The 15,339-nt window shown below is 34.3% G+C and overlaps 1 protein-coding gene across 4 annotated transcripts; it reads right to left on the bottom strand.

Annotated features, from left to right (window-relative positions):
• Nucleotides 1-2,133: 2,133 nt before the first annotated feature.
• On the bottom strand, nt 2,134-4,507 carry LOC109171911 (protein BASIC PENTACYSTEINE2-like). Of its 4 annotated transcripts, none has more exons than XM_019321000.1 (2): nt 4,389-4,507; nt 2,134-3,305 (listed from the first exon to the last, which is right to left on the bottom strand). In XM_019321000.1, exon 2 carries the CDS (start codon nt 3,295-3,297, stop codon nt 2,437-2,439), a length of 861 nt encoding a protein of 286 aa, XP_019176545.1. In that variant the 5' UTR covers nt 3,298-3,305; nt 4,389-4,507; the 3' UTR covers nt 2,134-2,436. The 4 variants fall into 4 exon arrangements, with proteins under 4 accessions (XP_019176545.1, XP_019176546.1, XP_019176547.1 ...); XM_019321001.1 differs by having other exon boundaries at nt 2,134-3,329; nt 4,389-4,496; XM_019321002.1 differs by having other exon boundaries at nt 2,134-3,302; nt 4,389-4,488.
• Nucleotides 4,508-15,339: the final 10,832 nt, after the last annotated feature.

Genomic DNA, 15,339 nt, shown 5'->3' on the forward strand with positions numbered 1-15,339 from the left:
TTAAAGATTCAAGTTTTAGAATTCAAATTTTATTTGATTATCAATTAAACTAAACTATTAACGTATTTTAGATTAAGTTATATCTAGAACTAAAAAGATGGTAATTCATGAAAACCAAGCACATTAAATTGTTACAACAAGAAGCATAATTGTCACATGCATTTCCTCGTGTAGCAACTAGCAAATGTTGGCGACAACATCATTGGATTCCTCATGTTCATTAGCTGATCTGTCCCATGTGAATTTTATGACTTCTAGATCTATACCTCACTTTTCTTTTTTAACTTTTAAATTTGGAAATTTTAGTAACGTGTAATGCGTTGCGGGACTAACCATTGAATACCATGATTATTATTGGTAGCATTTATATGATTATAAATTGATAATAAAAGGGTTTAAAACGATATGGAACAAAACATTGTTTCAAAATGTTGAATTCCCAACCCTAAGGGTCCCTCACGCTCTGACCCGGTAGATCATTTGTGAGTATGTAAATCATGGTAACTCAGTTGAATACAAAGGTTAGACCTTTGTTTACTGTGCACGATATGGAACAAAGCATTAATATATGCATACGAGGTTCTTTTAACAAAAACTCTATAAATCCCGTCTTTACTATGAAATCTTTAGCATGAGATTATGCATTGGATAAACTTTATTTTATAATCATAACCAACTAGGTTAAGGAGTCAAATTTATAATCTAAGTTCCGCGCATTATTTTTATTTTGTTCTTTAAACACATTACAAGTCTCAAGTAGATATAACATAGGACCTCTCAATAAATGACAATACCTTACAATTGAAGTAGAGAAACTTTAATAATATTCATTTGTCTTAAAAATATAGACAATATAATGATTATACTACAGAATATTAGAATAATATTTACATTTACATTATTTTTGTTATGAAATTTGAGTTTAATTTGTGCATTTAATTTATATTTGAAAAAGAAAATTATATTTGTAGTTTCTTATTTAATATTAATCATTTTAATCTCTTAATTTTACTTAAGACATACGTACTTTTGTAATTTCTTATTTAATATTAATCATTTTAATCTCTTAATTTTACTTAAGACATACATACTTTATTAACTTCTTAATTTTCTTCAATATAACCTCTTCGAATTTACTTTTTCATATACAAAACAAAGAATTAACAACTTTATTGTCTAAGAACGTCTCCCAAGGAATGTCTAAACATCATATTCCAACGCCATTCCATCAATATCTGATACTCCAAAGTCCTACCCAAAGGCATAAGACAAAAATTTAGGCAGAGGTGAACAGTGTTGCGCCATATATTGTTAACCACCGCCAAATTAGAGAGGATGGTACAAATTACTCTTTTGTCCTTGTTTATTCACTTCTAAATTTATCATTTTTTTATTACAAAGGAAGGGGGATACCCATACAAACTATGCCTACAACGAGGCTCGAAGCCTAGACCTCCCACATAAGAGAGCAATTCGATACCAGTGGACCACAAGCCACTTGGTTTCTAAATTTATCATTTGTTTGTTTCTTATGTATTTTTACTTTGTTAAATACTTAAATTTAAAAATTATATTATTAAAAATAAATTAAATTATTTTAAAGATCTCATTGAAACATTGAAACAATACTAATATTAAATATATATTAATTTAAAATATCAAACATACTATACTTGTTAAATTGTATTAAATTAGTTAAAATAAAAACTAATAAAGTCTTAAATTTGAAGAAATTATTTAATTTAGTATAGAATAAAATTTGATATAAAAATTTGGTGTAATGAGTCAAAGATTTTTTATTTTTTATTTTTAAATATGATGTGAGAATATGCTAAGCCTTTTGATGGAGATTTTTGGTGTAAATTAGGTTAAAGATAACTCTAAAAATTTTCATTTTTAATATACATCATCTTTGTTTTTCTCCCTACATAAACTCGATAAAATCAAGTTCACTATTTTACCATTATCTCATTTGAAATATATAATACTCCATACTTTTTAGCTAATATGTAATACTTTTATATGAATATGCTATATCATTTCATTCCACTGGGATAAATGAATGGATTGATGATTTGATAGGCAAATATATGTTCAAATAGTGGTGAGATTGCTCTCCTATCATCCAAACAATAAGGTTAACATCAAACTTCTCATTTCCAAACCAGTGTGCAGTAAACAAGATTCTTGATGGCAACAAAATAAAGATCACAAAAATAATCTATTAAATAAAAATAAAATTAAAATTAAAAAAACATTTTTGAATCCTCCTACTCTAGGTGGCCACAAAGCATTGCTACCAACTAAATGAAAACAAGAAATTAATCTCAAATGTCATAGTTTTATGGATCGCTGCTCTGAAGAAACAGAAAAGGCCACCAACATATATACAAGCTAAAGATGGAAATGGCACAAACTGATAACCCGAATACAAGTTTACCTGATGGTCACAAACTTGTTAGTTCCATGCTTAGCCCAGTGAGTCCTTAGATCGATAGGGTTAGCGAAGTTATACCCTTCACCCGCAAGTTTCTCCAAGACCTTTTTGAATGCACCCTGGCTCATCTTCCGTCCAGCAATCCTTGCCCCGCGTCTCTTGTTGTTCATAGGCAAAGGGTACATTGATATAGTCGTGGTGCAACATGCCGACTGCCAGCCTCCACACCCCCACCGGTAGCACTGTTGGGGTGTCCCGGTGCAAGTACACACGGGAGTTGGGATGCTCGAGATATCCATATCGACCCCGCTTATAACCACGTCTATACTCTTCTTTGCTGGCTTTGCACGCTGGGCAGGGGAGTTTTCGTTTTTCTTTGATGCACCCGGCCCTTTCTTCGACTTCTTCCCTTTAGCCGGCGCTGCAGCAGCTGACCGCTTCTTTGACGGGCCGCCATCCTTATCGAGGCTCGGGTCCTCTGCACTAAGACTCGCATCCTTAGTCGAGTCGGGTTGTTGCTGTTGTTGTTGTTGCAGCATTTGCATAGACGAATGCGTTCCAGATGGCTCAGCCATAACCCCACCATAAGGGTTCCCAGGAAGCATATGCAAGAACTTGTCCCTGTGGTTTATCCACCCATCTCGGATGTAGTCTATATGCGTTATGGGCACCTGAGAAACAATCGAATCCCGGGAATGAAAGATCCCGTTCCCAACTATCATGGAAGGATTATCACGCCCAGAAAGGAAGGGTTTCGTGTCACGATCAACCACAGTAGACATAAGCTGGAGCCCCAAATGCCCCTTATGGGTTGGCTCATAATAGCCCCAATTTCTCATGTTCAATCCATCATCATCCATTCAGACGGCTACAAAGACGCACACAAAAACACCTACATTAAATCCTCATACAATTTAGAACACAAACTATCTTTCATAGCACATATAACCCACAAATCTTCATACAATTTAGAACCCAGACTATCTTTTCATAGTACATATAACCCACAAATCTTCATACAATTTAGAACCCAGACTATCATTTCATAGTACATATAACCCACAAATCCTCATACAGTTTAGAACACAAACTATCATTTCATAGTACATATAACCCACAAATCCTCCTACAATTTAGAACACAGACTATCATTTCATAGTACATAACTACATATAGCCCACAAATCTCATACAATTTTTTCAGACCACGAGGTGCTCTAAGGAGGTCATAACTATAGGAGGCACCTTTAAGCACTCAAACTAATTCTCATTCACACTGGGTCGGTTCAATTAAGGGACAAAGTGCTCTCCATATTGGTTTTTCCATACAAGAGAGGTGTTGAGCTCCGAACCTCAGATGAGAGTGCACGGCCACTAAAGCCACAAGCCAAACAAGCTAGTTACAAATCTTCATACAATTTAGAACACAGGCTATCATTTCATAGTACATATAATATAACCCACAAATCCCTCATACAATACACCACACAAAACAATGAAACTTACAATTTGAAACCCTAACATTAAACACTGCGTTCTGCAGATCCAAACAACAAACAAATCTTCAAATTCGGACATACCCATACTCCGCATTGCAATACAGATTACAATTTCAATCAAAACATATGGATCAAGATACAAACAAATCTCAGAGAATGGCGCAATTAAAAACTCGAGAAAACAATCGTCAAATTCAACCCTTCCAACTAAAATTCCCCCAAAAAATTACAATCTTTAGGGGTTTAAACATGGATCTAGTGATAACCCATCAGATCTAAACATCTAAACATATGTACAAAGCAATCAACTAAATAAATATAAAGAAATACGACAACGGAAAGGCCGCGCAGCGTTAAACAGAGAACAAAAAATTTCAAATATATGGAGAGAGAGGGAGGGAGAGAGAAAAAGTTCAGATTTTTGAGAGAGAGAAAGAGAGAGAGAAAACTTACTTGTTGGTAAACAGCTCTTTGGGGTTTTTTTGCCTTCCGGGAAGAGAGAGGAGAGAGAAAGACAGAGAGAGAAGGCGGAGGAGAGAGAAGAGAGAAACCTATGAAAGAGAGAGACCCTTTAAAGTTGTGTTTCTATCTTATCGTAAAATTATAAAAATAAAATATAGTAAATAATAAATACATTTTAATTTTTTAATGTATTTAAAATTAAATTCAATAAAATAGATAAAAATATAATCCCAAAATTCTAGCACATTGTTCTTATCTCGTAGCCTCTTGCGTGTCCCACTTCGTTGCTCTCTTCATGGCACACCGGTCATACCACCGCGTTAGTAATTTTTTTATTTTATTTTTATGTTACTTTATTATATATTAGTCGTAACAAATTTTTCAAAAAATTATATATTAGTCGTAACAATTTTTTTATTGAAATAAATAATTAAATTTATATTTATACAAGAATACTAAAAACAAAAATTAAGTAAATAAATAAATATTAGTTTCATATTCAAATTAATCCAATAAAATAACATAATAATAATAATGTACTAAAAAAACATAATAATAATAATAATAATAATAATAATAATAATAATAATAAGAAAATTTTAGCTTTGTAATGGTACTCCTAATTAGTCACCAAGATAGTGTATTTAGCCTTTCTTTTAAGAGATGTTATTTTAGATAGAAAAATTCACATGTCTTTTTTTTTTTTTGTTTTTTTGCATGAATTGTAATTTTGTACAGTTTTGTAACATTTGAACATTGCAGGTATTTCTTTAAACTATTACACGGCGTTTGGTTGGAGAGATTTTAAATTCCCTTCCCACTTAATTCCCACCTAATTCTAAAGGCCATTAAATTCCATAGTTTGGTTGGAGGGAATTGCAATTTCATGGAATTGCAATTCCCCCATTTTCATGGAATTAAAATTCCATGTCCCCCCCTGGTATTTTAATTCCTGGGAAAAAAAGATAGTGATGAGTAAAAATTATCCCTTCCTTTTTTAACCTAAAATTAATGTCTAACAACAATAATGGACATTTTTTACTTTATACTACTTATTCCTTTTGAATTCCCATGTATACCAAACATTGGAATTGAAATTCCCAGTAATTCTATTCCTGTCAACCAAACACTGAAATTTAAATTTCCACTTTATTCCCAGTAATTCAACTCCCATGAAATTACAATTCATTTCCCACATAATTCCCCCCCTCCAACCAAACGCCCTGTTAAGGATTCTAATTCTTACATTATGAATACTCTAAATAATTTTTAATTTTTTTTAATAAAAAACACGCTCTCTTCTCCATCCAAAATCAACTCAATCATTCATGAATATCATTATCAATGTTCAGTAGAAATTGAAGGATATGTTCCATCGTTAAAAAGTTTAAACTGATAATTGAATTACACATTTATTATTTATATATTATGAAATATATGTTTAACATGTCCTTACATGTACGAGCCGATTAGTTTTAATGACTATGCATAACACATGGACATAATTTCTTTTTAATCAAGTGGCGCAGATGTTTGAACTCATAAATTTTTGCATAAGTCTAACTTTAATACCAAACTGAATGACATGTTTTGTTTCAACTAAAAGTAGTAGAAACTTGTTGGGTTATACCATGGATCAAGGTTCACAGTGCACTATGGACCCTGGTTCATGTGTTTGTGTTTTGTGTTATGACTTTTTGTGTCTTGCGTTATGAAATTTTGTACTTTATGAATATGAATTCTGTACCTAGAACAAATTAGTAATCGTGTCTTATGTTATGATTTTTTGTTGTGTTGTGAAAATTTGTGCATATGAACACAAATTATGTACCTAAATCAGATTTGAAAAATAAGTAAATATATAACATGTGTATGTGTCTTGTGTTATGATTTTTTGCGTCTTGTATTATGAAATTTTGTACATTACGACTATGAATTCTGTACCTCGTCTTTTCAATTCAGTTGGGTCCATAATGCTATGCTATGTGTCTTGGTGTTGTAATTTTTGGTATTTTGTGTTATGAAATTTTGTACCTTACGAGTATGAATTATGTGTATCATTGTTTGAATCCATAGTCCATAATACTATGTGGGTCCTAATCCAGGATATTTTTTTTTTTGAAAGTCAATCTTGCGATTGTATTAATGAATCAAAGCCGCAATAGCGTCAGGAGAGATAGAATCCCAGTACTGTCAACAAATGGGGGTTCACCAGCTCAGCAAACTGCTTCATAACTAACTTTTGTAATTAGCTTAGTTAGTTTTTTCCCTCCTAAACCATCTAACTGCTTTCTTGTATCCAATATAGATAGCACAGTGTATTGCCTTGATGAATACAGAGAGAATTCTTTTTCTTTCCAATTCCAGTTCATCACTTTCATCCCTTTTGTGCTGCTTCTCTGACATGGTATCAGAGCTCCAATAGGGCTTCATCCATCAAAACTTAATCATGGTTCAGCAAGCCACTTATTCCCAGGCAGCAACCTCATCGGGTCAGAACCAGATCCCTAATCCAATTCGTACTGCAGCTCAGACAGGGGTCTTTGATCCAAACGATTTGACAAATCCTCTACACCTTCATCCAAACGAAAGCCCCACTTTACAGCTCGTTACAGTGCAGTTGGAAGGGAGATCTAACTATCACTCTTGGGCACGGGCCATGGAGATGGCTCTAAGATCCAAGAACAAGATGAGTTTCGTTAACGGCCTTGTAGCTGTTCCAAGCATAAATGATCCAAAGTTCTACTACTGGGATCGCTGCAACACAATGGTGCTGTCTTGGATTCTGAGATCTGTATCCCCCACCATAGCTCACAGCGTCCTCTGGATCAATACTGCTGAAGGCGTATGGAAAGATTTGAAGAAGCGCTTCAGTCAACAAGATGTTTTTAGGATTGCAGAAATCCAATCACAAATTTACCAAATCAGACAAGGTAACTCTACCATAAACGAATACTTCACTCAGTTGAAATTGTTGTGGGATGAGCTTCTCGTATTGAGACCAATTCCGAATTGTGAATGTTCTCCCACCTGTGAGTGCGGAGACAAACTATCTGAGAAGGTGAAGACACACCTGGAGAATGACATGATGTCTGCCTTCCTTACTGGTTTGAAAGATAACTATACTACTACCAAGCGGCAAATCATGTTGATGAAACCATTGCCTGATGTTGGTGAGGCATTCTCCATGCTCTCACAACAGGAAAGGCAGGTAGAGATCGAGTCTGGCATGCCCAGTGGGGACAACATGACAGGAGCAAATGTTTTTTTACTAAGGCAGATAACAGAAGGAATTTCCCAAACCAGAAACAAAAGCTCATGTGCAGCTACTGTGGATATACGGGGCACACTGTAGAAAAGTGCTATAAGAAGCACGGATACCCACCGGGTTGGAAACCAAGAAACAAAGGGAATTCAGTCAACATGGTGCAAAGCTCTGTGGAAGAAGGTGGGAGTTCAGAAACCTGTTCTCCCTTTACCCAAGAAGATTGCAGAAGGTTTCTGGAGTTCTTGCAGCAAGAAAGAACCAGAACCAACACTCCTCTTGATCTGAATCCAAAGGCTAATGTCATGGCAGCCAACTTTGCTCCTAAAGCCATCAGTCCTCAGACTAATGTGATGGCAGCCAACTTCATTCCCAATGCTCAATATGAAGGTAAATTGGCTAACTCTCTCATCCATACAGTTAATTCTGAGCCTATATGGATCATAGACAGTGGTGCCACACACCACGTCATCTGTAGTAATCACCTATTTCATACATCCAAGAAAGTACAGGGAATTCAGGTGGATTTACCCAATGGACACTATGCAGAGGTGTCACACATTGGATCTGTTCATCTATCTGCTGATCTAATCCTGGAAAATGTTTTGTGTGTTCCCATATTTCAGTATAATTTGATCTCTCTGGGGGAACTTATAAGAAGATCAAATTGCAGCACACTCTTTCATACTAATCAGTGTGTTATACATGATCAACACCTTGGGAAGATGATTGGGTTGGCTAAGCCGAAGAAAGGACTTTATCATCTTGTTTTTCCTGTTTCTGCTCAATGTAATTTTGTTGATTTCCCTGTTGCCAATACATGTAGTTTTTGGCATGCTAGACTAGGACATGCTTCTGAAAGCAAAATCAGGATCCTTCACACTCTAGACAATAAAATTTGTAATGATAAGCCAATAGCTTGTGAATGTTGTCATTTGGCTAAGCAAAAAAGGCTGCCCTTTCACTCTAGCTCATCCATTGCAAATAACTGTTTTGATCTTGTTCATGCTGATGTATGGGGACCCTATCATGTCCCAACTATCTATGGTCATCAGTATTTTCTAACTCTGGTAGATGATCATAGCAGAGCCACTTGGGTTTACCTTATGAGAAAGAAGAGTGAAGTGAGACAGATTATACAATGCTTCTGTGAGCTAATCAAAACTCAGTTTGGGAAGGTGATTAAATGTGTAAGATCTGACAATGGGAAAGAATTTCTTATGGAAGACTTCTATCAAACAAGAGGCATCATTCACCAAACATCTTGTGTATACACACCTCAGCAAAACAGTATTGTAGAAAGAAAACATGGACACATTTTGTCCATGGCAAGAGCCTTGAGATTTCAGGCTGGTCTTCCTAAACAGTTTTGGGGTGATTGTATTCTTCATGCAGTATATCTGATCAACAGAATTCCCTCAGCAGTTCTTGGCAATCAAATTCCCTACCAAATACTCTTTGGCAAAGTTCCCCAATATCAACACCTTAGGGTGTTTGGATGTTTAGCTTTTGCCAACATTCCCAACTGCAAAAGAGATAAATTCTCTCCAAGAGCTAGGAGATGTATATTTCTGGGATTTGCTAATGGTGTGAAGGGCTACAAACTATTTGATATTCAGACTAAGGAGGTCTTATTATCAAGAGATGTTTCATTTTATGAAAATATATTTCCTCTTCAGGATTCACATGATAAGCAGCCATCTGATATGATTCTACCTTCTGAAGGGATATCAGACCTGAAATATGATGAAGGCACTTCATTACCTAATATAGAGGCTCCTTCTGATGACTTACCTGGGGGTTCACCAGATGGTCCAATCCACTCAAATGGATCTAATGATGCAGAACCAAGCTCAGAACCAAGAAGGTCAACCAGGGTAAGGTCCCAACCTACTTACCTTAGTGACTATGTTTGTCAAAACACTATCAGAAGAACATCTCATCACAATATATCTAAGTTCCTATCTTATGATAATCTCTCACAAGCATACAAAGTCTTTGCTGTTAATGCTTTGAGTACTAGAGAGCCAAGGACCTACAATGAGCCCATCAAAGAGGATTGTTGGAGAAAAGCTATGGAGGCAGAAATTACTGCCCTACAAGAGAACAACACCTGGATTCTCACTGATTTTCCCCCATCCAAGACACCAATAGGCTGCAAATGGGTGTTCAAGACCAAGCTTAAAGCTGATGGCACTGTTGAGAGATACAAGGCTAGGTTAGTAGCCAAGGGCTACACCCAAACACCTGGTATAGACTACTTGGACACATTCAGTCCTGTAGCCAAAATAACCACAATTAGAGTTCTGCTTGTTGTGGCTGCAATTAAGGGTTGGAATCTTCACCAACTAGATGTGAATAATGTTTTTCTACATGGGGATTTAAAAGAGGAAGTTTATATGACTTTACCCCCTGGTTTCACAGTTTCTAGACTTGATCAGGTATGCAAGTTGGTTAAGTCCCTTTATGGATTGAAACAAGCCAACAGACAGTGGAATGTTAAACTCAGCCAAGAACTCTCAAGCATGGGTTTAAGCAAGCTGTATCTGACTCTTCCTTATTCACAAGGGGCCATGGTAATGACTTTGTGGCATTACTTGTATATGTTGATGATATAGTGATTGCCAGTCCAGATTTAAACCAAGTAGAGCAGATTAAGTCACATTTGGATGTTGTCTTTCATATTAAGGATTTAGGTCCTTTAAAATTTTTTTTGGGCCTAGAAGTGGCCAAAAGCAACAAAGGGATCTGTGTGACACAAAGAAAATATACAATAGAGCTACTGGAGGAATCTGGTTTCATACATTGCAAACCAGCCAAAACACCCATGATGGCATCCCCAAGACTTAGCAGAAACATGGGCAACAAATTGGAGGATATCACCCAATATAGGAAACTTGTGGAAAAGTTGTTATACCTTACCATCACAAGACCAGACATAAGCTTTGCTACACAACAGTTATCCCAGTTCTTAGATTGCCCTACTGATGTACATTTACAAGCTGCTCACAGGATATTGAGGTATGTTAAGGCAGCTCCTGGACAAGGACTTTTTTTTTGCAGCAACATCTTCTTTACAGATCAAAGGTTTTTCAGACTCTGATTGGGCTGCATGCCCTGATACTAGAAGATTTATTACTGGCTTTTGTATGTTCCTAGACTCCACCTTGGTCTCTTGGAAATCAAAGAAGCAGCAAACCATATCCAGAAGTTCCTCTGAAGCAGAATACAGGGCCCTTGCAGCAGCAACATGTGAGATACAATGGCTGATCTATCTCCTACAAGACTTGCAAGTGGACATTGATTCCCCAGCCATGCTATACTGTGACAGTAAGTCTGCAATTGCCATAGCTGAGAACTCAGTTTTCCATGAGAGAACAAAGCACATTGAGATAGATTGCCATCTTGTAAGGGAGAAACTGCATAACCAAATCATCAGATTGCTACATGTCTCAACTATTAACAGGGCCCCCAAATTTTGGGCGCCCCATATTTAAAAATAAAAAATAAAAAATTAGTGTATATATACATCAGCAGCTGCGACTAAGCGACAAACTCAAAACCTATCCTAAATCCCTAATCTAGCGCCTAGCGGCAGATAGAGATTAGAGACTAGAGAGTATCGTTCTATACGGATTACACGTACGTTAATTCTAACATTCTGTAGTGTTAATTTTTCAAATTTCAATTGCATTATTTGCGTTATTGAGGCTAAGCTACTGTAGTGTTAATTCTTCAAATTTGAATTGCATTCTTAATTCTTGGTTGTTTGTATTCTTTATCTAGTAATTTAAATATTCAATTTGGTTGTTTATTTGTATTTTTTTTATCATACAAACTCTCAAGTTATTCAATTTTCTTGATAGGTAATTAAAATTACGTATTGCTTCACAATTCTTGTTTATTGTTTTATTTACATGAATTAATAATTCTAATTTCGCTTTTATTTGACATATATGATCCAAGAAATTGGGATGCCCTTATTCTAAATTAATAGATATTCTTGTGAAAGATGGTCCTAAAAAAGACTTATCAATAAATAAAGGTCCTAAAGATAAATTGTCTAGAAGATTTTTATCTGCATTTTACACAAGATATTTGCCAAATGGAGATGAGTGTGATCGAGATTGGCTTGTATATTCAAAAGAACTTGACAAGGTGTTTTGTTTTTGTTGCAAGATTTTTTTTTTTTTTTTAAAAAGTATACGAAAAGGTGTTTTGGTCAATGAAGGTTTTATGGACTGGACACATCTTGGTCTTAGACTTAAAAAAGCATGAAACGAGTGTAGATCATATAGCTAATATGACAACTTGGATGGAGTTGCGTCTTAGATTACAAAAAAATGAGACAAGTGATAAACGAGTGTAGATCATATAATGATCAAGTATGTTGCAAGACAAATTCAATGGATTAGCTTTAATCTCTATTAAAAAATGAGATTTTGGAAGAAGTTGATATCAAAGGTTTGGTGGATGATTCTGCGTCTAAGTGTGCCGTTGTACATGACGCGTGTCACTTTTTAAATAAAATTTTAAATGTATTTAATTTTCTATACAATATTTATGTTTGAATTTTTTACACAACTTTTTGAAAACCTATTATTTATATATAGAAATAACTTGAAAAAAGGGCCCAAATTAAGATATTGCACAAGACCCCACTTTTTATTGGAACGGCCCTGACTATTAATCAACTAGTTGATGTGTTCACCAAGCCTTTGGCCCTCAGTACCTACTGCAATTTCATCTCCAAGTTGGGCCTACACTCCATGTATACTCCAGCTTGTGGGGGGTGTCAACAGATGGGGGTTCACCAGCTCAGCAAACTGTTTCATAACTAACTTTTGTAATTAGCTTAGTTAGTTTTTTCCCTCCTAAACCATCTAACTGCTTTCTTGTATCCAATATAGATAGCACAGTGTATTGCCTTGATGAATACAGAGAGAATTCTTTTTCTTTTCAATTCCAGTTCATCACTTTCATCCCTTTTGTGCTGCTTCTCTGACAAGTACATAGCTTGATCCTGTGTAAATGCTAAGGAAGCTAAAGTATGCGCATGTAAATTAACCTGTCTAGAGATATAACTTAAAGAAATACGATTAATGTATAAAGACACAAGTGTTCTGCATTGATCAACTGTGACCCCAACATACGAATGAATTGGTGTGTCATGGTGCCGCATAGTTGTAGTCAATACTATGCAATCCGTGAGTAAACTTACTGATGTGTTGTTCCGTTCAAGCAGCCAAGACAGTGTCGCCTCCTTATACGCCTGCGCCTCCACCATAAGTGGTGAGAAACAAATATGTAATTTGCCATTTTTTACTGCCACAAATGAGCCGTCTTGCGCTACTAGTAATATGACGTAAACAGGCCTTTACATTTCCATCCAAGAAAATTAAATTAAAAATACAAAATTGTCCTTTTTATGTTAGTGTTGTTTTAACTTCTGTCCAAAATAACTTCATCTATCAAAATAAGAACTAAATATATATAATACTCTATGTTGAGTTGATTGGGTGTTGGACCCAAGGAATGCCAAGAGATTAGCACTTTGTGTTAAACTACGTAATGAAAGAGATTTCCCTTCAAAAAAAAAAAAAGTAATAAAGAGATTTGATAAGCAAAAGTGACAAAAATAATAGCAAACTAAGGATCTTTGTTGTAGTTTTAGTCGATTAATTACAAGATAAATGTAAGTTTTGTCCCTAATTAATATGGTATTGCAATAGTACTCTTAATTAGTTATCAAGGTAATATATTTAGTCTTTCTTCTTAAGAATGTCATTATTTTAAATAGAAAAATTCACATGTTTTTCCATCATGAGTTGTAATCAAGGGCAAGTTAACAAATACTCACATTACAAATATCTTTTAAAAAAAAAGGAAAAAAAAAAAAAAAAAAAAAAAAAAAAAAAAAAAAAAAAAAGATAGAATCTCTCTTCACTATCCAAAATCAACTCAAACATTCATGAAGATCATTCTTAGTCTTTAGTAGGAATTGAAGATGTGTTCCATCTTTAAAAAAAAAAAAAAAGTTAAATTATACATTTATTATTTATATCTTATATGTTTAATATACCACTCACATGCGCAGATTGATTATCCATGAAATTAATTGCACAAATATTTAATTATATATTCAAATATTATAATTCAATTCCAACATTGTTTTTTCTTCTTATTATTATTGTGATCATTACAAAATAATCTTTTTAAAATTAGTAGTATAATATTAAAACTGGAGACATTTGTGTTAACATACCATTTCCCAATATGCAAGCTTAGCAAAAGGCTAGATTTGGAAGGGCCAATCACCGTTTCATTTATCATTTGTAGTTGGGGGTCTGAGTCTATATATTATACATTTATACCTATATAATTAAGAGATCAAAAACATGATTTTCCTTAAGTTATATTTTCAAAACACTTTTAACCCTATAAATAGGTTAGAGTGTTGATGTGTATGAGACATATAACTTTTTGTGTATTGTGAGGCACTATTGTTAATCAATTATTGATTGGTTGTGCAAGATTTATAACTCAATTCAACATTAAAAAGTTTAACCCCATACGTAATGGCTCCTGCCTCATTGCTCATACCTTGAAAATTAGTGAAAGGAGTAAATTACGTGATATGTTCCAACTAAACTATATGTTCCCAAATACTTGTATTTCAACGTTTCAAATTTTTCACATTGCAGCAAAGTTTATAAATTTATTTTGAAATAGTTTACTAATTGAGGTGTGTTTAAGGCTTATAACTAAACATTCTAGAGTCCATAGTAATATGTAACTACCATCGTTGGATATAATTGTTGCTCTTTAATTTAGATGATGATCAACAGCTATTACTAGTCTTGGTCATCAATTGCTAAATACTTACTAAGATAGTCACATTTTATATGAGCTTTCTAGTTTATGGAGTTATTTTTACTTCAATTTTGATACTAATAAGTCTAATATTTGAAAAAGAAATTGGCATTATCCCACGAATGAACAAAAAATAAATTAAATAAAAATCTAAAAAATTTGAAAATTGTAATAATAAAAACTTAATAAAACTCTTTTCACGAGTTTGTTTGTTGTTTTAACGTTCAACAAACCAGCTGAAACACGCTCTGGTTAGGTCCTCTGGCTCTCAATCTGTACGTCTGACTTGGGAGGTCCCCCCACCCAAAAAAAAAAAAATAATTAAATTCAATTAATAATGTAACACATAAGTTCATAATGTTTAAGGTAAATTAATATTTAGTAGTGAATTGTGTGATTTTCTATTTAAAATATTAATGGCATATATATATAGTAGATGGCTAACGTTACTCACAACAAGAACGGAGAGGAAGTATTTGCGTGATTTGGAGACAATTAAGAGATTTGTATATTTAGCCGCTTAAAAAAATGCTTTATTAATGATTGTTGATGCATAATCACAATTTTTTTTTATTAATAAAGCAATATTTTTTATGAAGAAAAAAGGGAAATAATTTATTAAGGCATAATCACCAAATCAGAAATACAAGGAAGGGTCAAAACCCAAACCTCTCCACCAAACTAAGAACTTGAAGCTCTTGATAAAACATGAGCTACATGATTCACTTATTGAAGAACATATGTAACACGAACATTGCCAACGGACTTAACCAGGAATTTACAGTCAGACAGTTGACTTAAAAA

The sequence above is a fragment of the Ipomoea nil genome, unplaced genomic scaffold (assembly GCF_001879475.1).
Source record: "Ipomoea nil cultivar Tokyo-kokei standard unplaced genomic scaffold, Asagao_1.1 scaffold0382, whole genome shotgun sequence".
Lineage (NCBI taxonomy): Eukaryota > Viridiplantae > Streptophyta > Magnoliopsida > Solanales > Convolvulaceae > Ipomoea > Ipomoea nil.